General features: G+C 36.2%; 1 protein-coding gene across 8 annotated transcripts in view; it reads left to right on the top strand.

Annotated features, from left to right (window-relative positions):
* LOC123322947 (serine/threonine-protein kinase tricornered) overlaps positions 1 to 25371 on the top strand; it is a 208491-nt gene that overhangs the window by 168756 nt on the left and 14364 nt on the right. The window contains exon 1 of one of the 8 annotated variants that reach the window (XM_044911040.1): positions 14423 to 14519. The exons of 5 other annotated variants lie outside the window; for them this stretch is intronic. In XM_044911040.1, the coding sequence (XP_044766975.1) occupies positions 14465 to 14519 (55 nt within the window). In that variant the 5' untranslated portion in view covers positions 14423 to 14464. Of the gene's footprint in view, positions 1 to 14422; positions 14520 to 23551; positions 23774 to 25371 lie in introns of those variants that run through there. 2 more of the 8 variants (XM_044911042.1, XM_044911043.1) reach the window with 2 other exon arrangements.

Here is a 25371-nt window from a genome sequence, read left to right as displayed (position 1 = left end):
TTTATTTTTGCTGTGGAAGAAAATTGACTCATAATATGCACTAGCTTGAGGAGAGTAAATGTTGGTTATCTTCTTTGACTAAAGTTACATCAGTTGTAGATTTCAAAAATAACAACCTGAAGATGAAATGCATATGATGCAGTGGTAGGGAATGGGTATCTCCCGAAGGATTAACGGATAATTACAAGAATGTTGAATTCTTCAACAAAAATCATCTTGCATCAATGGAAGTAAAAGTAATTATAGGAAGTTTCAAGTCGAGAGAAACTTCACCTTTAAACAAAAATTTCACATGAATAAACAATTAACAGGACAACTGGCTCGTATTTCTGGCTGTTTATTTTCAAAACTTTGATTTTTGGAGAACTTATTCTACGATGACATTCATCGAAAATCCTGTAGTAACTTTTTGCATTAATTCAGCCAAATATAAAATTCTCAATTTCTCAAATGCCACCACTTTTTTGGGTCTCCCAATAGAAGAAAATTCTTAGCCATCCTCTTCATTCACAATCTTTCTGAATGTGGAAATATTCAGCTAAAATATAAGTCGTTTAGATTCAGATGAAACATTATATAAATTCACTTAGATTGAATATGCTCGCTTCCGTCTGACGTATTGTGGATTTCAGAATATCAGGGTAACTATTTGAATGAGCGGACCTGAATTCTAAATAGCACTTCCTGAAACCCTGTCTCTTTTTTCGATCACTTTCGGCATTTTCGTAATATTAATTGATATACGTTGTGGCAACGGCGTTATGACATTAACGACATTTAATGAGTGCCAACTAAGATGTTTTTAGGCATCTTAGTGTCAACCTTACTCCGTTTCAGTTACAAAAACTGGAGAAAATTATTTCATGGCCAACCGAGTATTAAAATAAATGTGAATGGAGTATAGTTATTCTGAAGGAAATTTTGTTTTTCAAGGGGTGGCAGAGCTCATTATGAATACTTATCATGGATATATCTTTTTATCAGAGCAGAATCGGAAAAATGGTTTAGAAAAAAAGTGTTTCTTTTGACCTCACGAATCTACTGAAAAAGTTTATTTGTGCGAGTCAAACATTCACCCTGTATACATCTACTAAGCTGATAATAGGGAATACTCCTTCTGACGAAAATGATGTATATTTTATGAAATATCTTTGAAACGTCAAATTTGGAATAACCACTTCAACCGTCTCCCAAAAAAATTATTTTAAGCACTTAAAAATGAAAAATAAAAGTGGGTATTTAAAGTTTAAAGCGTTTCATCTCGATTGCACAAGTTGGCAACATCGACTAAAATATGCCTTGATAATAAAGGACAACAATTATCATTATCTTGATGAGATAGACAAAGATGGCTGTCTATGAAGTCTGCGACGAACGAGGAAGGTCGTAAAATTTTATGGGATTTTTATGGCCGGTTGCAGTTGAAGCTCTCCAGTAAATACGCGCCTGTAGATCAACAGCTGTTATTTTATAAACAAGCTGATCGGACATTGTTCTTTTCATTGTCTTGTATGCGCTGTTGCCACATCGTAAACTCCACACAAAGCGATTTTAAATTTTAAAACCCCATATTTGAAGGATGATTTCGAATAGTTTCCGCGGTGAATTTGAAAAAATCATGAATGAAACTCATAATTATTCAGTTTAAACTCAGTGAAGGTGCTTTCAATAATAAGGCAGCTACCGGGATATCTCTTCAATTGAGACAATAGGAGGTCGTACCAGCAAAATTGTAGGAAGCGAGATCTGTGGATTTGGTTTTCTGGTATGCCTACTGTTGAGCAGTCTGGGGATGTTTTCTCAGAATCACACCTCTGATGTGCTGATCCAGTACCCACAAAGGACTTATCGGACGACTTTGACTTTCATCCAGTTGGTTGGGATGAAATTCCATACTACGATATATTCGAAGAGCCAAATATAGAAAACATTACCAATGAAATTTTCGGTATGTCTTTACCAAGTTTATCAAAAATAAGATTGAAAATATATGGTTTTCAGCAAAGTCACATATAGAGTTCTCAACTCGTTGTCTTGGACATCCTATCTAGAATTCTTCAGGAAAGACGTCAAAGAGGTATTACGACTTATAGATTCATTTTGTAATGCTACCCTTCATTGCACAAACATACGAAGACATTGAAATTGTAATCGCATCAGAATAGTATTACATTGAAATGGATCTCCTCGTCTATCGTCAGCCTTGAGTTTGCATTCAGTCAACCAGAAAGAATGAGGTAATCGGAACTGAAATAATCGAGTGGCATAGATGACCATGAAATAATGGGATCAGTGAATCATTTGGCCTGACAACTATCGGAGAAAGTCGGGTAGAATAATCATAAACAACCGGCTTGATCTTATGCATATAAACAACGTGAAAATCCATTGGGCCATTAGTAATTATCAAACGCCTTACAGGGAGCCCACGTGATATTATGTTATTTTAGCGACGAGGAACAACACCTAGATAGGCCGAAATGACGTCTCATAAAAAGCTCTTGTAAACAACGCGTTCGATGCCCTCCCGAGCCACGTGGGCAGGACACAGTTCACGAGCTTAGATTGGGACGTTTCAAAATTATATTATGAAATTGTGACCCACTCTGGGACCAGGAGCAAGTTTCATCGCTCTTATTGGGTTTATGAATTGACGCGATCTACTTAAGTACATATCAAACTCTATCGCGAACCAACCAATTGTCTATATAAAATATCCAAGATGACTGACATACAACCCCTAGAAGTTCGACAAAATTTCATTGAATTTCAAGTACGAGGAAGGTGACTCCGGCATCGCAAAAACGAAACGAAACATAAACATATGGCTGGACAATGAATGGTTCAGTACCAAGTTCATTGGATTAGATGCATCAAGTCACTTTTGAAAGAATCATAATTGTTGTATCGTGCAATTTAGGGTGGAAAAAAAATGTGGAAAATCGAGACAGTTTCTTGAAAGTGCTTATGTTAGTTCATGTTGAGAAAGTGCTATGATGTTTCTCCATTTCATCCCATTTTAACGACGATTGTTGGAATGTTCGAACAACAAGATTGCGATGCCCATTGTGAAAAAATTCGTGAATAATTTAGACGAATTTTATTGGCGAGATTTTGAAGTATTATCCTTTTTTTTTTACACTTGTGTCCTGAGTCTCTTCTGTCTGTTGGTATCGAAATGAGCCATTTCATAAAATCGTGTAAGTTACTAAAAAATAATGAGAACTATTTGAATTTTTTTTTCAACTTTGTAGATTTTTTATAGGCGAGTGTTAGTGATATGCTTCATTTTGACCAGTTCTACCCTCTGATGAAAAAAAGCCTCACCTTCAAATACACCCTGTGTAGATTGGAGAGGCAAGGTCCAACAAAGTCAAAGGCATCCATTGAAGGGAATGGGAGGGTACCCCTTATTGCAATCTTGTAAGATGGCGTTGATTGGCATCAGCCAAAATAAATACAAAATAAGGAAAAATTACCAGAACGGTCGGTTTCAAAAAATATACCGGGGGTATCAAAAATGTCCCACATTAAAGTGTTAGGGCTGTTAAAAATCGACTTATCCGTGATAAATTGAAATATGCAGGGTCGGAGAATGATACTTATTAATATATGGTTAATAGAAAATGTTTCAAATCGAGTTGACAATCAAAATAAGCACTTATATATAGACTGTTCCATTAAAAAAAATATAACTATCATTCTCCACAATTTTTTGTGCGACCGAGTATATTTCCATTTATTACAGATATGTATTTTTAACAGCCCTTCAACTTTATACAGGGTGATTTTTTGACTCGTACAAATATTTTAACAGTAGATTCTTGAGGTGAAAAGAAACACTTTTTTTCCTATACCATTTTTTCCGATTCGATCGTGATGGAAAGATTTAGCCATTTTAAGTTTTCATAACGAGCTGTGCCACCCCTGGAGAAAAAATATTCCCTTCAGAATAACTAGTTAAATCTGAGACACTATACGTCTGTTGATCTCTTAAAAAGTGTTGTATTCAGTCAAATTACCCAATTTCTGAAATTCCACAGATATTTTTTAATATTTTAACATCAAATTGCTCAGAAAAAGCGCATTATACGAGAAATTATGAGAAATACCTTCATTTTACAAAATATTCAAATATACATTTATATTTGAAATATACTTTTATTATACTACGTTTTGGTCATAATGAGAAAACTGTAAGATGTAGGTGGAGCTGATTCGGAAAAAATAGTAACGCGATTTAAAAAAACTCATCGTCGACAAAGCTACACAATATGGATGTGGAAAATTTATGTTCTGTGCTTTAGCGTTTAGCTTCCATTATAACATCTTTCAAATTTGAATAAGCTATTTGATCAGCGTTTCGGATTTAGTGAAAATCTGCTGGGGATTTTCCTCGAAATTTTTACTATGCGAATAAGTAGTGGTACAAGCTATAAGCCACGTTGAGGCATTGAACATGAACCTTCCAAATTGCATGGCCTACTTGACGTTTTTTTTCTTAGCTCCCTGTTCGATCAACTGAATCACTTACACTACAGATATAATTCAATTAATCAGATATTATTTTCATTTTTATGTCTCAAAATAACGAATGATATTTCCTACTCTGCAACGAGAATCAGATCCTTAACTTCTGCTTAGATTAGGCGGAGAAGAATGCATCTCTTTCCAGCGTCGTTTGTGAAGCCTTTACGTTTGTTTTCTATGTCTTTGATCTCCCTAGTATCAAATCCGAGTCTGGAGCAAATTGATTGTGTTTGCTTCTCAGAAAGCTTCTGCGTATCCTAGCCAGGCCTTTGTAGAAATGAACTTAACTCTGAAATGCTTTTATGAAAAATGATTTTTCTAAATATTGATATCTCAAGTAATGGAAACATATTTAGTAATAGGAAATCTATTTTGTCTTAATCGATATACAACTATTATTAAAATAAGATGAAAATGGTCAATCTATCAACAAAATCCTATTTCCATCTATAGGAATGCAGGCCGGCTTTTTGACGTAGGTAAAGAGAAAATTAGTTTCTTAAGCACTCTTTTTCCGTTTCCTATTCAACGACCTTCAGAGAAGTTTTGGCGGAAGAAATGGGACCTCTGTATAAATTCAGGGGCCGTGGAGAAAATCCTGACGTCAAGGAGAATGACGACGTTAATGGTGACAATTTGTTCTGCAACATGGTTGTCTTTAGGCGATAAAGGAAGAAGATAATTTTCGTGATCATTTCCGAGTGAAGAAATGAACGTTTCATGTCGAAGAGATGCGCATTGAGCCAATTTAACTGAAAAAATGGTGACACTTCTTTGAATGAAGGTAGTTTAATGTCTGAAGATTTAAATATAATGAGAAATTATCGGTATATATCTGAAAAAAGTATCTTCCAGAGCATTACTCGAACCTACGGCCCCCCGATTGCCGGTTAGGTGCTCTACCAACTGAGCTTCCTAGGGAGACTTGAGGTCCATCTGCAATGTCTGGAAACCAATATCCTAATAATTCACTGAAAAATTTCCATTAAATATACGAGAATCCTAGGCATTGAAATGTGATGTTTATGATGAATAATGTCATAATTGCGTCCATTTTGGACCTCACTAGGTTGAAGCATTGCTTAGGATCGCGAAATCTCAGGTTCGATCCTGGCAGTAGGTAATTATCCGCTCACTGACTAGGTTAAACAAGATCGTTTAAGATCGGCCGTGACAAAAAAACACTGATGCTGTTCGAAAACTCATGGGAACAAGATGTCGCGAAATGAATAGACCCATGAGATAAAGGTTATTTAGAGGCACCTTGGCAGTGATGCCACAGCTACCGAAATTTCGGTAGATCTACCGATTTGCGAGAATTTCTACCGATATACCGATTTCAATTGATTTTCTACCGAATTTTTTGATCAGTGTCGAACACAAAATTACATTCCAGTACAAAACAAAACAGATATAATTTGCTTTGGTTTGGTGACTTGACAAGGGACAACTGACTACGTAAGTGTTAGATACAGGTTTCGCCGTAACAGAACAGCATTTTACAAAAATGAGTGATAGAAAGGCGCTATATGAAACTCGAGATGGGTAGCGTTCGAGATATATACTTACATTCAAAATTAACTTTTTGTTATTTTTATGTTACGTTATTTATTTTTTTATGATGATTTTTTCAATGAGTGCTTTTCTATTTTTTAGTTTATTACCATTTGTATAAATAAATCTTCCATTTATAGTTTTTGTTGTTTATGATATTAATTTCATGGCATGGATTAATTGTTTAATGTTTAATTTGGTTTTCTCGTTATGAAATTCCTATAATCATTCATCATTACGTGAATAGGGAAGAAATTATATTACTCTGTAATTTTGAAGCAAAAACCCTATCCCATTCGACGCCTTTGCATGAAATAAATAGTATTAACTTGGATCTACCGAAAATTTACGAAATCTACCGAATTTTCCCGATAGTTCTACCGAAACTTCAAAAATGTCTGTGGCAACACTGCACCTTGGTGTGTCCTTTATCTACCCTTACTGTATACGCATTGAACTGGGACTGACTGACGTTCTCTGTAGGTTGTTTCGTATGCAAAAAGTGTATGAATCTTTCAAGCGAAATTTCTGAAGAGCGATAATAGTTGGGTTGGCAGTTACTATTCAACCAGTATATCAATGACGGCTCGTCCGGGTATGCAGGGTCGGCCGGGCCGACCCAAAAATAATCGAGAAATGGAAAATAATTATAATTATTTTATTCTTCAAAACTTATTCCAAATGATTAATTTCGATATTAAATTCTCGATTAATTCCCTAGTAATACGTACGACAACTTATTTCGATCAACGTGACGCCCCTGTCGCCCTGAGTTAGTTTATTTCGAAGTTCTCTTTCCTTACGATAAACACGCTACCAAAGAGGAACTCCTCTTTGACGCTACACGCTAGGTCGGCCAGCCGGCAGTAGCCTAGCGAAACGCTTCAAGTTATTGTACTATACAGCACCTACGTCGCACGCAGTTATCACCAAGTTGAACATCGTATTACGTCTCTGCTAGATACATACACGGTCGGCCAGCACGAGTTGGGCCTACCTTGCTATGGTTTGGTCGTTTAGTTGTCATATTTCTAGATTTCCTCATTGTCTATTCTAAGATATTATATTATCAAATGAATAGTTAATCATTAAATATTATGTCTATTTTAGAAAAGAGCGTATTCGCACCTTTTAAGAGTAGTTTTAGTCAATGAAAATATAATATATCCCTAATTATAGTTAGATTTTTTATTATTAAATGAATAGTTAATTTTTGAAAAAGGGTATTCCGACCGTATAAGAGTAGTTTAGTGATTTTTTGACCATAAAAATTCGTAATTCCTAGTGAATTTATAAGGGCACGGTGATTTCGAAGCTTCTTGAATACGCGTAGGCCGGCCGGCCGAGCCTCGGAGTGGGGATATAAGAATCGCATCCGCATCGCTGTTCCCATATTATGAATTGAATTAGGTCAGTGTCGTAGAATAAGAGAAAGGGGTGCACGTGTTTATCAGTTTTCTTCGATTCATTTCGTAAATTTTGACAATCTGAGTGGATTCTAAATTTCTTTAATTGTTGAATAATTGGAGTAGTAGCAAATCGAAACAAACTTTGCATCCTGTCACAAGATCATGTGACAGTAGAAGGAAGAATGGTGAAATAAAGAAAGGAAAAATTAGTACATTTTCACTTAATATCAAAATTGTAGATGTGTTTCAGTGAACTTAAAATTTTGATTCGTATTGACGTTTTGTGTTGTAATAAATTTGTTATCGGTATTTACAGAGAGACACCGAAGAAGAATAAAACTATTATTCAAAAGCTGGGCAAAAACAAAGAAGTATAGTACATTCTTTCTCCAAAAACAAGCCTTTATATCGCATTGAAAACGAAACTTTTATACACTCTTGTATAAAAATAAATCAGACTATATCTACAGGATGGGGCATAAGTCTGGAATAAAATTAATATTTCTTCAATATTAATCAACCACTCAAAATGAAGACACTGAAACCCACGAATTGATTTTCAATTACCTCCTTCTTCTATCAATGAGTAGTTTCTCAACCAATAACTTAACATCAAGATGCTGAAAAACATGTCATTTCTGATTGCATTTATTTTTGGGAAATAAAATTGAATATTTTTTTCCATCCCTTAGCCGCAACCCTATCCAACTTATCTTCAGAAACTTAATCGACAAAAAATATATCAATATTTAATTTTAGAAAAACAGAGATTATGGTGGGATTCCGCGTTTTCATTTTCAGTTATTGGTTGAAAAAATAGATATTAATTTTATTTCAGGATATTCCCCTGTATATCCTGGGTCTGGCCGACCCACACCTTATGGGCACGAGCCGTCACTGCAGTATATAGAGTATTTTCCGGGGGGAGGTTATCAAAAAATTTTATACCAAATACCCACTTTAATTTTCCTCAAAGAATCACCCCTTACATTTTTTCGATGTCATTCAGAGACACCCTGTATGAGGTTGGCTATTAATCACACGGATGAGGTTCACCAGACTAGACAAGTGAATAATAGTCAAGGAGAATACTGTAATTTATCCACCATCGTGAAAAGATTATTTCTGAAATACCTCACTTCATTTTTAATTCATTCAGTTTATTCCTTTCAATATCTCAATACACTCATTCTGATCGTAAAGTTTGATCGACTAGTGCAGTGGTTCCCAACTAGTGGTCCGCAGAAGCCAAAATATGGTCCGCGAACTTAGAACATAGAACTTAATTCGAATGATTTACAGTTTTTTATTTGAGATTTAACCGCTGCTCTCAGACCAAACTGTTTAGTAGATGACGTTAATGAATAGAATCAGTAGTAGGTACAGTCAATACAAACTTGCTGAAAAATTTGAGAACGTCGCAAATATATTCATTTTTGAAGATAACCTTCGAGCTTTCATTTGCAAACTTCAATTGTGATTATACGTAAAAATTTCCAAAAAGATGGAATAAATTAAATAATCGTCAAGACCGAACGGCTGCATCGAGCTCCATAAAATTTTAAGATTCATTACTAGTTACTAGAAGAGTTGCTCTTTCAGAATATGTATCACATTTTCATCTACAGTTATTGTTATTGAGAGATAATCCTCTCAAAAGGGGACTATCGAAAAATTTCCAAAAATATGAAATTAATTAAACGATCGTCAAAATCGAAAGGCTGCATCGAGCTCCATAAAATTTTTGGATTTATTACTAGAAGAGTTGCTCTTTCAGAATATGTATCACATTTTCATCTACGGTTATTATTATTAAGAGATTATCCACTCGAAAGGTGACTATTGAAAAATTCCCAAGAAGATGGAATAAATTAAATAATTGTCAAGACCGAACGGCCGCATGTAGCTCCATAAAATTTTCAGATTTATCACTAGAAGAGTTGCTCTTGCAGAATATAGGTATATCACATTTCCATCTACGGTTATTGTTATTCAGAGATAATCCACTCGAAAGGCGACTATCGAAAAATTTCCAAAAAGATGAAATTAATTGAATGATCGTCAAGATCGAACGGCTGCATCGAGCTCTATAAAATTTTTAGATTTATTACTAGAAGAGTTGCTCTTTCAGAATATGTATCACATTTCCATCTACGGTTATTGTTATTCAGAGATAATCTACTCCAAAGGTGACTATCAAAAAATTTCCAAAAAAAAGGAAATGAATTAAATAATCATCAAAACCGAACGGCTGCATCGATCTCCATAAAATGTTCAGATTTATCACTAGAAGAGTTCCTCTTTCAGAATATGTATCTCATTTCCATCTACGGTTATTGTTATTAACAGATAATCTACTCGAAAGGTGACTATATCGAGAAATTTCCAAGAAGATGGAATCAACTGAATAATCGTCAAGACCGAACGGGTTTATTACAGGTGGTCCCTGCTAACAAGAATAGTATAAAAGTGGTCCTTGGCCAAGAAAAGGTTGGGAAACTCTGGACTAGTGAATAAATGGCTGAATCACAAGTGATTCACGAATGTTTGAACGATTAGTTTTTTTTGGCATCAATGGTGGATAAAAATGTTTTTGATAAAATAAACATAACTCTCGTACGTTGCGAAACTCAGATCCACTATACACGTCTAACAGAAAACTGTAAGTATAATTTTGTTCCTAATTTTCTTCGATTTCCAAGGTTACTAATTGGAAATAATGAACCAAAAATCACTTTCTTTTCCTTTGACGAACTGAAGGTTACGTGACGGCAAAGCCTATCGTAGTTTCGCGCTAATCTTACCGACGGAAAATGGAAAGGGCCGCATAACGCTCTTCGTCACGGTTCAATTACCATTTTCATTTGGCTGAAAGGTCCGGCCTTGGAACTTTGAACTTGTGTCCCCCTTGGCACGCCCCGACTCTACCGCAATTGGCGTCATAGGTACACGACGGACGGCCATAACGTTTAATGTAACCTTTTTTTCCGTTCATTATCGCATTCCGCAACGTCTACTTCCTCCAACTTTGCTCTGAACTGGTTTGCGCCAAGAAGATTACTATCATGGGATGCTAGGGGAGGCGCAGGATAGGAAACGAACGTTTGGATTTGTGTTGAGTTATTGCCAGGACCAGTTTTTATCCACGGCGTCGCTCTTGTGGAAATCTGCGGAGAAGCATACTACCATCTGATTCTTCTTCTAAAGCCGTCCACAGACACGGAGGGAAGACGTCCATCACGCAGCATGCCAAGACTAACAACCATCAACGCTCACGTGTGTGTACGTGAATGTTGCATGTCATTGTTCTCCATCATTCATCTCTTCCGAACTAGGTCCAACGCACACGACCGATAGTCGGTGGACGACTATTTCGTAGGAGGTCAATGAGAATGAAGATCTCAATGCTTCCAAAATACCAACGCAAGCCAAAGTTACTAAGAGAGCACCTTCAAATCTCCAAACTACAAAACCCTTCTACAAAAGAAAGATTTACAGCTGCCGTCAAAGATAGCCTGACACCACCGGATTATACCGACGACATTGGTCGCATTCAGCGGACGAAACAGTTGCGCAACTGTTACCAAACGCTAGCGGAAACGTTCGGTGACATATGCGCTACATTCTCAACACGTTCTGGAGCGGACGCCACTTTTGGGAGCGGATTTGATTTGTGCTAGGTAGCGGTAGCGGAAAGGAGCGAAAGTTGGACTTGAACTGATTAGGTAGTTGTTATTTAGTGTGGAAGATGCACGAGCTTGAGTTTGTTGAGGAAAATGAAATGAAAATTGATGGAAGGTAATAAAGAAGGATGTTAAATAAGTTATAGGAAATATACTAGAGCAACAAAGTAATTCGTCAGAATTCTAGGTTATGTTTTTCACAAAAAAAAACTGACTTAACCAGCACAAGGTTAACGAAACTTAAAAAATCCGTTTGTTTACGTCTTTCCTACAGACTTCTCAACTAATCAGCTGATAGTGACAGCTCGTTGGACTGCCTTATCCTATCTCGGCTTGCCAGCGAACGTTCAACATGTTCCCGACCGCTACCGCTACCGATGGGTAGCAGAAGCGTTTTGCGCTCCGTCCGCTGAATGCGACCATTGGTCGCATTCAGCGGACGAAACAGTTGTGCAACTGTTACCAAACGCTAGCGTAAACGTTCGGTGACATATGCGCTACATTCTCAACACGTTCTGGAGCGGACGCCACTTTTGGGAGCGGATTTGATTTGTGCTAGGTAGCGGTAGCGGAAAGGAGCGAAAGTTGGACTTGAACTGAGTAGGTAGTTGTTATTTAGTGTGGAAGATGCACGAGCTTGAGTTTGTTGAGGAAAATGAAATGAAAATTGATAGAAGGTAATAAAGAAGGATGTTAAATAAGTTATAGGAAATATACTAGAGCAACAAAAAAATTCGTCAGAATTCTAGGTTATGTTTTTCACAAAAAAAAAACTTACTTAACCAGCACAAGGTTAACGAAACTTAAAAAATCCGTTTGTTTACGTCTTTCCTACAGACTTCTCAACTAATCAGCTGACTGTGACAGCTCGTTGAACTGCCTTATCCTATCTCGGCTTGCCAGCGAACGTTCAACATGTTCCCGACCGCTACCGCTACCGATGGGTAGCAGAAGCGTTTTGCGCTCCGTCCGCTGAATGCGACCATTGGCTCCGCTTCAAGTCATCTCTTACAAATACAGCGAAAGATATACTGGGCACAGAACGCTCCTGAAACTCCCCAGACTGGTTCGCCGACAGCGAAACTCATATCGCACCCCTTTTGGATGCAAAACACAAAGCGATGAAAACAGCAATTAACAAGCCTGGCGATGTTGCAGCCCAAAAAGTCTTATAAACATTAAACGCGAGGTACGTCAAGAAATAAGAAAAATCAAGGATAACTGGTGGAAAGAAAAAGCTAGGGAAATACAAGCTTACGCCGATAACCATGACTACAGGCAATTTTTCGAAGCTATTAAAACTGTTCATGGTCCAAGCAGAAAAGCTAACTTTCCTATAAGAGATGCTCATGGAGCTATCCTAACTGATGATAGAAAAAAAGATGGGAGGAGCATTACTCACAGGTCTTGAATCAAAATAATGACTCGGATTTATCCATTTTAGAGCAGCATCCTCGAAAGATGGGAGGAGCATTACTCACAGGTCTTGAATCAAAATAATGACTCGGATTTATCCATTTTAGAGCAGCTCCCGCGTATAGTCCGATGACATCACTTGATAACGAAATCTCAATGTCGAAAATCATAAGTGCGATAAAAAATATGAAAAATGATAAGTCACCTGGTCTAGACGGCATTCCAGCAGAGGTATCAAAGCCCTGGATAAAGACATTGTCAATAGTCTCCTAACACTATTCCGCAAGATCTGGGAACAAGGAGATGTGCCACAAGACTTCAGAGACGCTTTAGAACGCTATAAAAACAAAGTCGATACGTCAAATTGCAACAATAACAGGGGCACATCGTTGACATGAGTATGCCTGTATATCGACAAAACCAAAATCCTGGTAAGTCCTTCAGAAAGCCTGAACAAACGCAACATCGTCATCTAAGACAAATAATGCACATCAGATGGTTCCACAAAGTTTCGAATGCGGAAGTCTTGCAGCGCGCGAGTTGTATAACAATTGAGACTCAAGTAACTAGGGCCCGACTCAGATGGAGCGGCCACATTCTAAGGATGCAAGACACAAGACTTCCCAAAATAGCTCTGTATGGCGAATTCACAGAGGGAGCCCGGAAACCAGGAGGCCAGTATAAGCGGTTTAAGGATATACTACATCAATCCCTAAAATCAGTTAATGCCAATCATAACTGGGAACAACTAGCGTTAGACAGATCACAGTGGAGGTTTTTGGTCCACAGTTATAATGGAGACTCGAGAAGAATACAGCGGCGGCCAGATCTGGTTGGTGACTATCCATGCCCTGAGTGTGGAAGGATCTGTAGATCGCGGCTGGGTCTCTTCAGTCACAGGAGGGCACACAGTCGCAAGTAGCCCTAGAAAATTAGGGTTTGATAGCACCGATTTTTTTTTCTTTTTGTAGGTTTATTCTCGGTAACGGGATACAGCAATGAATGAATGAATACACAACCGACTTTGAATGTCGGAATGAAAAAATCTGAAGGTGTGTCAAGTCTGTGTAGCTTGGTAGCCTTCTTCTACCAATCCATATCCACCATATACCAATCTGTGAGCGATTACCTCAATAAATTTAAATCATATTTTCTTTCTTATGTCTTCACAAGAAGACCCCATTTACTTTCAACAAATGGAACCCCACCTCATTACTTTCATCCACTTTTCTATGGCTCACAGATCATTTCCAAGAGAGATGGTTTGGTAGAAGTGGGCAGACTGAATGGCTACCACGCTTTCCAGACTTGACACCTTTAGATTTCACATCGGCACATTCAAAGTCGGTTGTGTATAAAACACAGACCCGAGCTGTAGAAGTATTGAAAGTAAGAATACGCACAGCGAGTCTAGAAAATCAGCAACCCTTCCCATTTAAGATTGGTTGTAACCAACCGTCAACCGTATAAAATATCCCCCTACAACCTTTTTGTACTTTTTGCGATATTGAGGGTGGTACCTCTTCAAATTGACACACTGTAGGTGTATATTCATACCCTTATTCGATAGAACAAATCTGTGTGATCTTTCCGCATCAATCAGTTCGAAAATAGGATCGTGATAAGTTTCAGGGATTATGATTGATGAAGGGGAGATGATCTATGATGTAGAACGATGAATCTCCGCTTCGTATACCGAGAAACGCACACTTTCCGCTTGATGCCATAACTGATGATAATCCAGGATTTACTCACCTGATATTTTCGATATCATCTGTGCATATCTTATCTGGTTTCGCTCCGTATTTACGGATTACACCGATACTGCTTGCCCATCAGTCGAGGTTATGTGTAACGTCGGTGTGGCCAACGATGATTATGTTGTGCTTTAGGGGATTCTCTCCAAGGAAATCCCTGGACGGTAAATGTACATTTCCCGTTTCATATTCTTATATTTTATGAATTTTTTTTTAATTTTTATTGCTCCTCTTCATTTTCGAGCTGAGATTGGCTTAAAACAAAAATTTCTGCAGTTGAAGCTTTTAAGAAATGAGTGTAAAAGTCCACATTTATGCAGGATTTAATATACAGGCTGGCCAATGAGTCCTTTGAAATGTAAATTATTAATAAAAATAAAACTAATAACTATTCGAAAAGTACAGAAGTTTTTGTTAATTCCAATAGATCTCAAATATTCATTCCAGATCTATTTCGAACTTTTTAATTTTGAGTTACTTTCTCACAATTATTTCGGTTCCTCATTTCCAATACCAAAACAACTATGACTTTCCTGGAATTTTCTGATTTTTTTTAGAGAGAAGAGAATAAAAACATCCGTTCCATCATCAAGAATTAGAAAAGAATCTAGTACTATCCAATAACCGTCCGCCAAGCTTTTTGAGGGTTGAAGTTGGTTGAGTTGGAAAAAAAAAACATAGTTTGCTCGGTTACTCAAAGGTTGATCAGAGAATTAACAATCAACCCTCTTGATGGACGGATCCAAATATTGTTTTCAATCGATAATCCAATAATGAGCATTCAGGATATTATTCCTGAATCAAATTATGATATACACAGTGGGACATTGAAAACGAAACATCGGCAGAACCGAATTATATAAAAATGCTCGGACACGTCAATCTTTAATTCCAGGGGCAGAACTTCTAAGATCAAATTCCAAACCGTTTATCTTCAACCCTTAGTGTTACATCCCCAATATTATGAATAGGGGAGATGGGGCAAGTGATACCTCACTTGAAATAATCAAATTTGAAGTCCCTTTAATTTTTAAACTTCCTTTAACCCTACTAAAAATGACAGTAAAGGAAGCTTTAAGCTTGAAGTGACTTTAAATTTGATTATGAAACTGGGCCTAAGATTTTGTATTTTTGGTATAATATCACGGTTTCCGCATTTTACACATACAAAAGCCCAAAACAACCATTTGCAGCTAATAGATATAAAAAATTGACGCTACTTATGTTTCCTGTTTGCTGAATATTTCCTTCATAACACATAGGCATTTTTCTTATTGTTTCGTTTAATTCAGTTCATCATAAGACGAAGTATTAATTTCATTGAATTTGATTGTTCCGAGAAACATTATTACATTGTTGCATATCGTTATTATTATTACAACTATTAACAATGATTCTGCATAATTTCATGTTTTCTATATTTGTATTTGTTTGTTTTTTTTACAATCTGATAATATGAAGTGCTCTGACATGATGTACGAGTATCTGACTTCTGAAAATTAAAGATTATTCCTGTTTGATCTAGTGATTGTGCTTTTTTTGTGAATGCAATTCGAAGTGATGCAGAGGATATCTTTGATTTTGATAGGTATAGAAAATCTCCACTAGAAAAACTCGATTCTTTCTCATTAGACATATATGATTGATTCCTCCATAGAAAACATATTTTTGTCTATACCAGATACCTAATTAGATTCATCGAATTATCAGTTGATGTTTGTTGAGATATTATATTGATCAATAATTTCTTCATTTACAATGGTAGCAAATGTTACTAGCCAGAAAATAAAAATACATGTATGGCCATATTCAAGGTAAAAAAAACCAGTGGAATGATATTCCACCTAAACCAACATTCCATATTCAAAAGCATATAGGACTAGTTTGCCAGGGGGTCCACTTGTACGATTTGCCTTAAAAAAACCTTAATGGACATAATTTCACAAATACTGAGTTAAGAGGAGTCTACACCGTTTTAGTGGTTAGTTCAAAAAGAGAAAATGAATATCTTACGTCAGAAACCTCTAATTCATTTGGGGTTTTCATAATAATTCAATTCAATCAGTTCGTCACCTCGTAAAGTCAGAAATTTTTTTATTCGTCAAACGGAAAAAAAAATTAAAAAAATTTTTCATTGAAAAACAAATATTGATTCATGTTATTGACTTTCCGAGGTAGAATTATCTCTTCTATGAATTTCCACCTGAAAAAATTTCTCGAAAAGTCTAGCCATTGACTACAATTCGTATCCTGGTGAACTTGAAAAAATTCAAAGAAAAATTGGGTAGTTTGGCTGAATACAACTGTGTTTAAAAGATCCACAGTGTGGAGTGTAATTAAGATTTTCCTGGGGTGGCGCAGCTCATTATGAAAACTTCAAATGACTATATATCTTTTTATCAGGGCCGAATCGGAAAAAATGGTATAGGAAAAAAGTGTTCCTTCTGATCTCAAGAATTTACTGTTAAAATATTTATACGAGTCAAAGACTCGCCCTGTATAATTCGGTTCTGCCGACCTACAGAGTCGATGAACGTCCTCATAAGAAGTCATCGACGAGATTTCTTCTCATTCATATTCATTCTCGTAATTCGTCCACCCTGTGAATTCCACAGGTTGTGCAACGTTGCGCACATTCTAGAGAACAATCGACTATTTCGGTCCAAGACGTTGGCGGTCTTTTTCAATCCCGAAATACACATGTATGTATCGCAGGTATCCCCGAGTGCGTGAATCATCGTCATTGAACCCGCCAAGGTTGTTTGTTCCGTACCGCCAATTCAAGTGCGTTGACCAGCGCGAGTGGAACCTGCTATTTGCACCAGTATATCTACATCATTATTATTTATAACGATTGTTGGTCACCGTTTACTCGTGTCACGGTGAGGGGCGTACAATAGCGGAATTTTCATCTTGACGCGCATTTAACCGACAGCTAATTGGCAGATGCATCTTCCTCCGACTTCCTCTAAAGTCGCCAGTGTTGAGGAGTGAGTGGGTATTCTTTCTGTAGTTTTTACATTTTTGTCGTTTTATTTTTCCTTGTAATTATGGGTTTTTTGTAACGTTACGTAGGAATTGATTAACATTTGTAATGTCTTTCATAGTTTAGACTCGGATGGCCAATATGTCAATCACTAATTGAGTCTGGTAGGCATATACAGGAGTAGTCAAAAATGTGTACCGAGCTTACTGGAGGTGTACATTGAAAAATAAGTATAGTTTGATAAATGAACTCATGGCCCAAAATGCATATTAAGCGAGATATATCCTTCCAAAGTTGAAAAAAAATTTCTCCGCATAACTTCTAGCCGGTGAATTCCACCAGATTGAAATTTCGTGCAAAAATTTATGCTGTTAAAAAACATTTTTTTATTACACTTCTACATTTCTATATTATTATAAACGGTGTTTATAGAGGGTGAGTCATGATTTTTTTGGGACAACTTCTTTCGTTGTATTCATTTTGGTAAAAAAAACATTTAATCATTCGATGGAGCGAAGAAAATTACATGAAAAAGGTACTCTTATCCAAATACAAAAACTTGAACCGTTTTCGGGATATTTGAGTTTTCGTGGTAACATCAGCAAACGAAGTTTTTGTATTTGGATATGTGTACCTTTTTCATGTAATTTTCTGCACTCCATCGAATACTTTTCACCAAAACGAAAGTTTTTTGATTTTATTAACCCTGGAAGGATATATCTTCCTTAATGTGCATTTTGGGTTATAAGTTTATTTATCAAACTGTACTTATTTTTCAATGTTCCCCCAGAATGCTACTCATTTTTGACTAACCCTGTAGAATGATGGTAATCTTCGAACTGTACAGGATGGGCAAAATTGGTGATACCTGAACTACAACTTTGTAACCCAACTAGATAGAGAAAAATGAATGTACCATTCATGTCGTCTTTTTTTGAGAAACTAATAATGCCATCAACTGCATTCCTCTATCTTCTTTTGTTTTTGAGTTATAAGCCAAAATTTAAATTTGGGCGATTTCAACTTTGGTCATTATCTCCGTTTCTGTTTGTGCTAGGATGTTGAAATGAAGACACAATACAGACATGTTTTTGATAGCAATCCAGTGGCGTACTATGATTTTTTTCTCACAGGTTTATTTGCTGAGCTAAAACATAAAGTTGTGTTTTTTCTTATGGAAACAGTAGTTTAAAATGACTTAGAAAGAATCGCCATTTTTTTACCGTTTCAAAAAAATATTATACATCACCCTCAGTATTTCTAAGTGATTTTAAACTACTGGAAAAAAATACATCTTTACGTTAGCAAATATACCTGTTGGAAAAAATCATAGTACGCCACTGGATTGCTATCAAAAAGTGTCTCTATAAAGTTTTCATTTCAACATCCTAGCTTAAACAGACACGGAGATAATGACCAAAGTTGAAATTTTAATTTTGACCTATAACTCGAAAACAAAAGAAGATAGAGTAATGCAGTTGATGGCATTATTAATTTCTCGAAAAAGAACGACCGTAATATGCCATGCATTTTCCTCCATCTCGTTGGATTGAAAAAGTTGTAATTCAGGTATCACCAATTTTGCCCACTCTGTACAAACCGTCACCAATTATAACTAAGTTATAACTAAACCGATTCATGTAGGCGATTCTCAACAACTGAGATTTTGGAGATTTCCTAAAAAACAGTACAATTGGAAAAATACAGGGTGTCTCGAGATTAATGCAACAAAATTTGCGCGCAGATTCTCGAGGCTAAATGAAGAGACTCCTATTTTTCATTTTTGCCTGGAAGCCCCCTTTTTCGAAGTTATAGCCCGCTGAATTTCGCCTCTTTTTGTCTCAGAATCCGGTCATACGAAAATCACTGAATTTGGTACACAAGAGATGTATGATATGCGAAATCTCATAGTGCTACCTATTTTGGCAAGCGATTCTACAAATTTCAGTTTTCCATTTTGGAAAATATTGATTCGATTCGTAATTTTTTGTATTCATACCCGCTGGGTTTTGTTTTTTTTTTTACCAGGCGGTAATATCCACATCCACCGAAATTTATCAAAATTCGTGATTTGTTGATCTTGTAGAGATTCCCCTTATCATTTTTCGCTGTAATTGTTATCTACCGGATATAATTATCGACGCACTCTTCCAAGTTTATGTGGAAAAGGTTCAGAATTATCGTAGAAATGATGGAATATTCATTCACACACTATTTGTTTATGTGTACGGTCTCAGAGTGGAAGTAGGTATACCTGAACCACTTTATCGCCAAAATAAACCTGTACTAATCTCGAAATATGACGTTAACTTCGATAAGAAATTTGTTTAGTAATCAACCTTTTTCCACTTATCATTTGGGTTTCATTTGTTGGTTGAGAAAGTTGATATCGGTGCTCACTTACAATGTTTCCATCTATCGTCTGGTCAAATTTTCCATCACATGATCATCACGTGTAGAGATAAACTACAAATGAAGACGCTTTAACTCTTGATTCTGAAACAAAGTTGTCATCGAATAATGGAAGTTTGAAAGTCATGATGAAAGAGAATATTTTTTATTCCTTTCGAATTTTTCATGTATAGTATGTATATAGTACTTATATAGATTCTAAAAGAAAATTATTTTGTCCAATGTGAAGGTTTTAGCGAGGAAAAATCTATGAAATTTGAGACATAAATTAAGTGACATACGACAGTCGTCCTCCAATCGATGGACTTCTAAGATTAATAAAAATTGAAGAACGAAACAATGAGAAAATCATCATAAATAATGAGGAGAATTCATACATTTCGGAAAAGTTTCAAGTGGTGTATATCATTTTCCAAATTATAGACAACGAATAGAGCTTTGACTAGGACACAAGAGTATATAGTATATTTGGTGATCTGCTATATGTCAAAGGTGGTATTTCTGTGCAATACGTTGTTTTGAATCAATAAACTTAGAACATAGTTGAACTTGTACAATTTATATCAGAAATTAATATGAACTAATATACCATCATAGCATATACATTTAAATTCTTTACATATTATACAGAGTGTTTCCTAATTGAATGTCAATATTTATGGGGGTGATTTTTGGGCCCATTTCAAGAAAAAAACTTTATATGAACATATGTCCTAAACGTCTTACCTTTTGAGATACAGGGTGGTATTATTTAGACAGTCAGTGGCACGCCACTGACTGTATTCAACTATGAGCAAATTTGATCTCTTGAATTTTTTTCAGTCCGACGGGTTTCATCTAAAAAAATTAAATCTACGTATGTCTCTGCATGGTGATATTGTCATATGTATGTATGTATTAAGGATATTGTTATGATCATGCAGAGAAACGGTTTCTATTTTTTTTTAACGGAAACCGTGAATCGGATTGAAAAAAGGCAAGTGGTCAACTTTGGTAAGAAATGATTGGGATTTTCGAAAATGATTTTTATTTCAGGAAAAATCTGTGGCGTACCATCAAGGTCTGAAAAAATAGGTAGGTCAAATTACGTACGAACACCACTGGTGGAAATAAAAAAAAAAGTGATACATTAAAAAATGTCTCTTGATTCATAGTAATCATGTATCAGAAGTGTCATTAAAATATTTGAAGTAGTATTGTAGATATTGATAATAAATGATTTATTTTTGAAAACTTTACTACCCTGTATCTCAAAAGTTAAGACGTTTAGGACATATGTTCATATGAAGTTTTTTCCTTAAAATGGGCCCAAAAATCACCCCCATAAGTATTGACATTCAACACCATGTATACAGAATTTTCAGAACCACAATTGAAAAAAACCTTACAGAGGTATATAGGACCTGTATGATAGCCCGTCAGTATAGTTTCTTTATGCTTTTCTTATAATGTCTTTGTGGTATGGTCTCTTTTTGACACAATATACAAATTGATTAATGAATGAACAAAACACTCACAGCAGGTTTCATAAAACTTTGACTTTCCTAAAAACAATTTGAAAGTCAATCGATTCTCAAATCGAAATCAATAAAACCTTTACATTTCTGAATATATTGGAGGAGTAGCAATTGAGAATCTTTGAAAGGACGTATGAAAGTCATAAATTCCCCAAAATGACCCTTCATGCATGGGCTGCTTTCTGCACACAATAATTTACGTGGATGAACAGTTCTTAATTGACTTTTGCAGTGAAATGTTCACTGCACATGATGTAGTCAGTAGTGTTTGCAGGCCATTAGGCCCTGAAAATTTTGTCCACTTCGGAGAACTTAAAATAAAAATCAATGATGTTACCAGTTTAACACGTTGACTGTCCCATGCATCACATATGATTCATAAAGATTTTCGCCAGGAGTCCATGAGTCGTATGTGATTCATTGATTCATTTGACGTTCAAGATGAATATGGTTACTTTTCATGAACGCTGCAGTGTGGTCGGTTCATATGGGCTAAAAGTCTTGTAGAAATATGTATTGATAACCTCAATCATAATTAATCATACATGATTCAAGAAACATTAGCATCAAGCCTTCCATTGGACTTGAAAATTTTGAACATGAACAGTTCCTTGAATGGCTTCAGAATTAATTTTTCCATAGAATATATATTTTATCACTCAAAAGCAACCCTTATCTTGGGATAAATGTGTTGGACGTGGGGGGTGAGAAAAAAATTAGAATGGGGACAGTCAACGTGTTAAATATACTTACATTTCCATTTCATTTGATTCATAGTTCTTCACCATGAAATAATTTTCGAATGATATTTAGAGGTTTTCACCAAGAAATTAGACAAAAAAATTCAATAATCAGCAACTAGAACGAGCTACATAACCAGCCTTGGGGTCTTAGAAACACATTTGAAACACAGATGGCGCTCACATCACTTTAGTCGCTTCGTTTCACACCTTTCTACTCTATAATCTTTGGTAGATTGTTACTTCACATCACGTGGATTACAAGCAAATAACTAGAAAAACGTCTGAAATTTTATGATTTTCCGCTATTTTTTGATGATGATGCCAAATCCGAATCTAGTAGATAGCATTATTAATGAATTTATTCATTCATTATATTATATTTCAGACACTAAAACTATCATCACGATAGCATTATTCTCTGATTCAGTATCCCATATAACATATTAGTCTGTTGAGAAAAATTCTTTAGTAATTTTTTTCAGATCCAAACCACCAAATCGCCGAACTATACAGGGTGGGCAAAATTGGTGATACCATTCCTCTATCTTCTTTTGTTTTCGAGTTATGGGCCAATATTAAAATTCCAACTTTGGCCATTATCTCCGTTTCTGTTTGTGCTAGGATGTTGAAAGAAAACATTATAGAGACACATTTTTGATAGCAATCCAGTGGCGTACTATGATTCTTTCCTACAGGTATATTTGCTGAGCTATAACATAAAGATGTGTTTTTTCTTATGAAAATAGTAGTTTGAAATTATTTGTAAAGACTGAGGGCGATGGATGATATATTTCTGAAACGTTTAAAAAAATGACGATTCTTTCTATTATAAGTCATTTTAAACTACTGTTTTCATACGAAAAAACACAACTTTATGTTATTGCTCAGCAAATAAACCTATTGGAATTGGATTGCTATCAAAAGTGTCCCAATAATGTTTTCATTTCAACATCCTAGCACAAACAGAAACGGAGATAATGATCAAAGTTGAAATCGCCCAAATTTCAATTTTGGACTATAAATCGAAAACAAAAGAAGATAGTGGAATGCAATTGATGGCATTATAATTTTGTCAAAAAAGACCATCGTAATGTGCCATTCATTTTCTTCTATCTCGTTTAGTTAAAAAGTTGTAGTTGAGGTATCACCAGTTTTGCCCACCCTGTACAACCTCGAATTTCTTTTCTGATATTGCAAGTCAAATTCATTGACTGACGTAATTGAGAGAATGGACTCTGCTAAATAAATTCGATTCCGAGATTGCTCGATGAGTGATGCCCGAAAAATTCCGGTGAGTGCCAGTTCCGGAAAAGTGTGAGTAAACGCGGTGAACTATGGGTTTTTACCTCCTGGTCCACCTCGTCTGATCGGACGTGCGGCGGGGTCCATTTTGAGTTTTTGTCAGTTCGCCGCAGTCATCTTCCCGGCCGGTTCTGTCGTCCCACTTTGTAGATAGCGGGTGTGTTATTATTATTTCATCTCGTTCTTCCCGTATTGTTTTTTCTCGACGTCGTTGTGTCGTTCCTTTTGTGTCTAGATTCGCGTCTGGTCGCTGCGCTCTGTTTCATTAGTGTCGTTTGCCGAAAATTTACGAGACCTCCTGCTGGCGGAACTAGTGTACGTCGATTCTGCCACTTCTGATGCTCACTGAACTTGGGGAATACCGCTTTTTCATGAAGTTTTCGACGATTCCGACGCCCTGTTACTGCGGTCGACGCTCCGACCATGGCGCATTATAGACCTTATGCCTGCTGAGGAAGCGAGAGGTATGACGTCGTTGGTGTTGATACTGTTGATCGATGCTCTATTCCTACGAGGAAAGTTTCTGATGAAAAGTATACAGGGTGGGACAGGAGGAACGAGACGAACTCCTAGGGTGCTTTGTACGCGTGAAAATAATGAAAAAATAACTCGAATGTCATCCAATCTCTATTTGTCTCCCAGTCGGTATGGTTGAAAATAAATAGAATTCTACAGGTATGCGGAAAAATGTTCCTGAGGTGATTCCTACTCCGAAAACATTAATATTTCGTGAGGAAACAAATGTGCACCTTTTCTGCCATGTGGGGTGTCAAAATCAGGAATTATTCTCACTGAAAGGCTAAGACCGGTGTGAATACAGCGGCCAAAGATAGCAGACCAAATCTCCGGAAACACCCGAACGCCCGGACCAGTGGCGTCCGGATCGATTCAGTTTTATCATACGAATTCGATGTATAACGGGAGGAATAGTGGGAATATCAGTGGAATCAAGATTTTCTATATTTGATCAATTAATTCTTCAAGGAATGAAGTCATCTGGGAAATTAACCTTTAGAATCGGACTAGTTTTTATTCACGGCACGTAAATTTATCAATGTCGGCATGAAGAAAATGGATAATGGATACCAGGAATATACTGTATCCACCAAATTTGAATAAAAAGTATTTCTAGGCAATATCATTAATTAGCGAAAAAAAAGTTGACTTCCGATGGGCTTCAGGGGTTGAATTTTCAACCCTTAACAGTAATGGTCGTATTTCGACGGGAAGGCGTGATCCTTGCATAATCAAATTTGCAGTAAATATTCTTCAGGTCAATATCATTAATAAGCAAAAAAAAAATTTGACTTCCGATGGGATTCAGGGGTTGAATTTTCAACCCTTAACAGTAATGGTCGTATTTCGAAGTGAAGGCGTGATCCTTGCATAACCAAATTTGCAGTAAATATTCTTCAGGTCAATATCATTAATTAGCGAAAAAAAAATTTGACTTCCGATGGGATTCAGGGGTTGAATTTTCAACCCTTAACAGTAATGGTCGTATTTCGAAGTGAAGGCGTGATCCTTGCATAACCAAATTTGCAGTAAATATTCTTGCTAGCAATATCATTAATAAGCAAAAAAAAAATTTGACTTCCGATGGGATTCAGGGGTTGAACTTTCAACCCTTATAGGTAATGGTCGTATTTCGAAGTGAAGGCGTGATCCTTGCATAACCAAATTTGCAGTAAATATTCTTCAGGTCAATATCATTAATTAGCGAAAAAAAAATTTGACTTCCGATGGGATTCAGGGGTTGAATTTTCAACCCTTAACAGTAATGGTCGTATTTCGACGGGAAGGCGTGATCCTTGCATAATCAAATTTGCAGTAAATATTCTTCAGGTCAATATCATTAATTAGCGAAAAAAAAATTTGACTTCCGATGGGATTCAGGGGTTGAATTTTCAACCCTTAACAGTAATGGTCGTATTTCGACGGGAAGGCGTGATCCTTGCATAATCAAATTTGCAGTAAATATTCTTCAGGTCAATATCATTAATAAGCAAAAAAAAAATTTGACTTCCGATGGGATTCAGGGGTTGAATTTTCAACCCTTAAC

This window comes from Coccinella septempunctata, chromosome 1 (assembly GCF_907165205.1).
Source record: "Coccinella septempunctata chromosome 1, icCocSept1.1, whole genome shotgun sequence".
NCBI classification, from domain to species: Eukaryota; Metazoa; Arthropoda; class Insecta; order Coleoptera; family Coccinellidae; genus Coccinella; species Coccinella septempunctata.
This window is presented reverse-complemented; position numbering and strand designations above follow the sequence as displayed.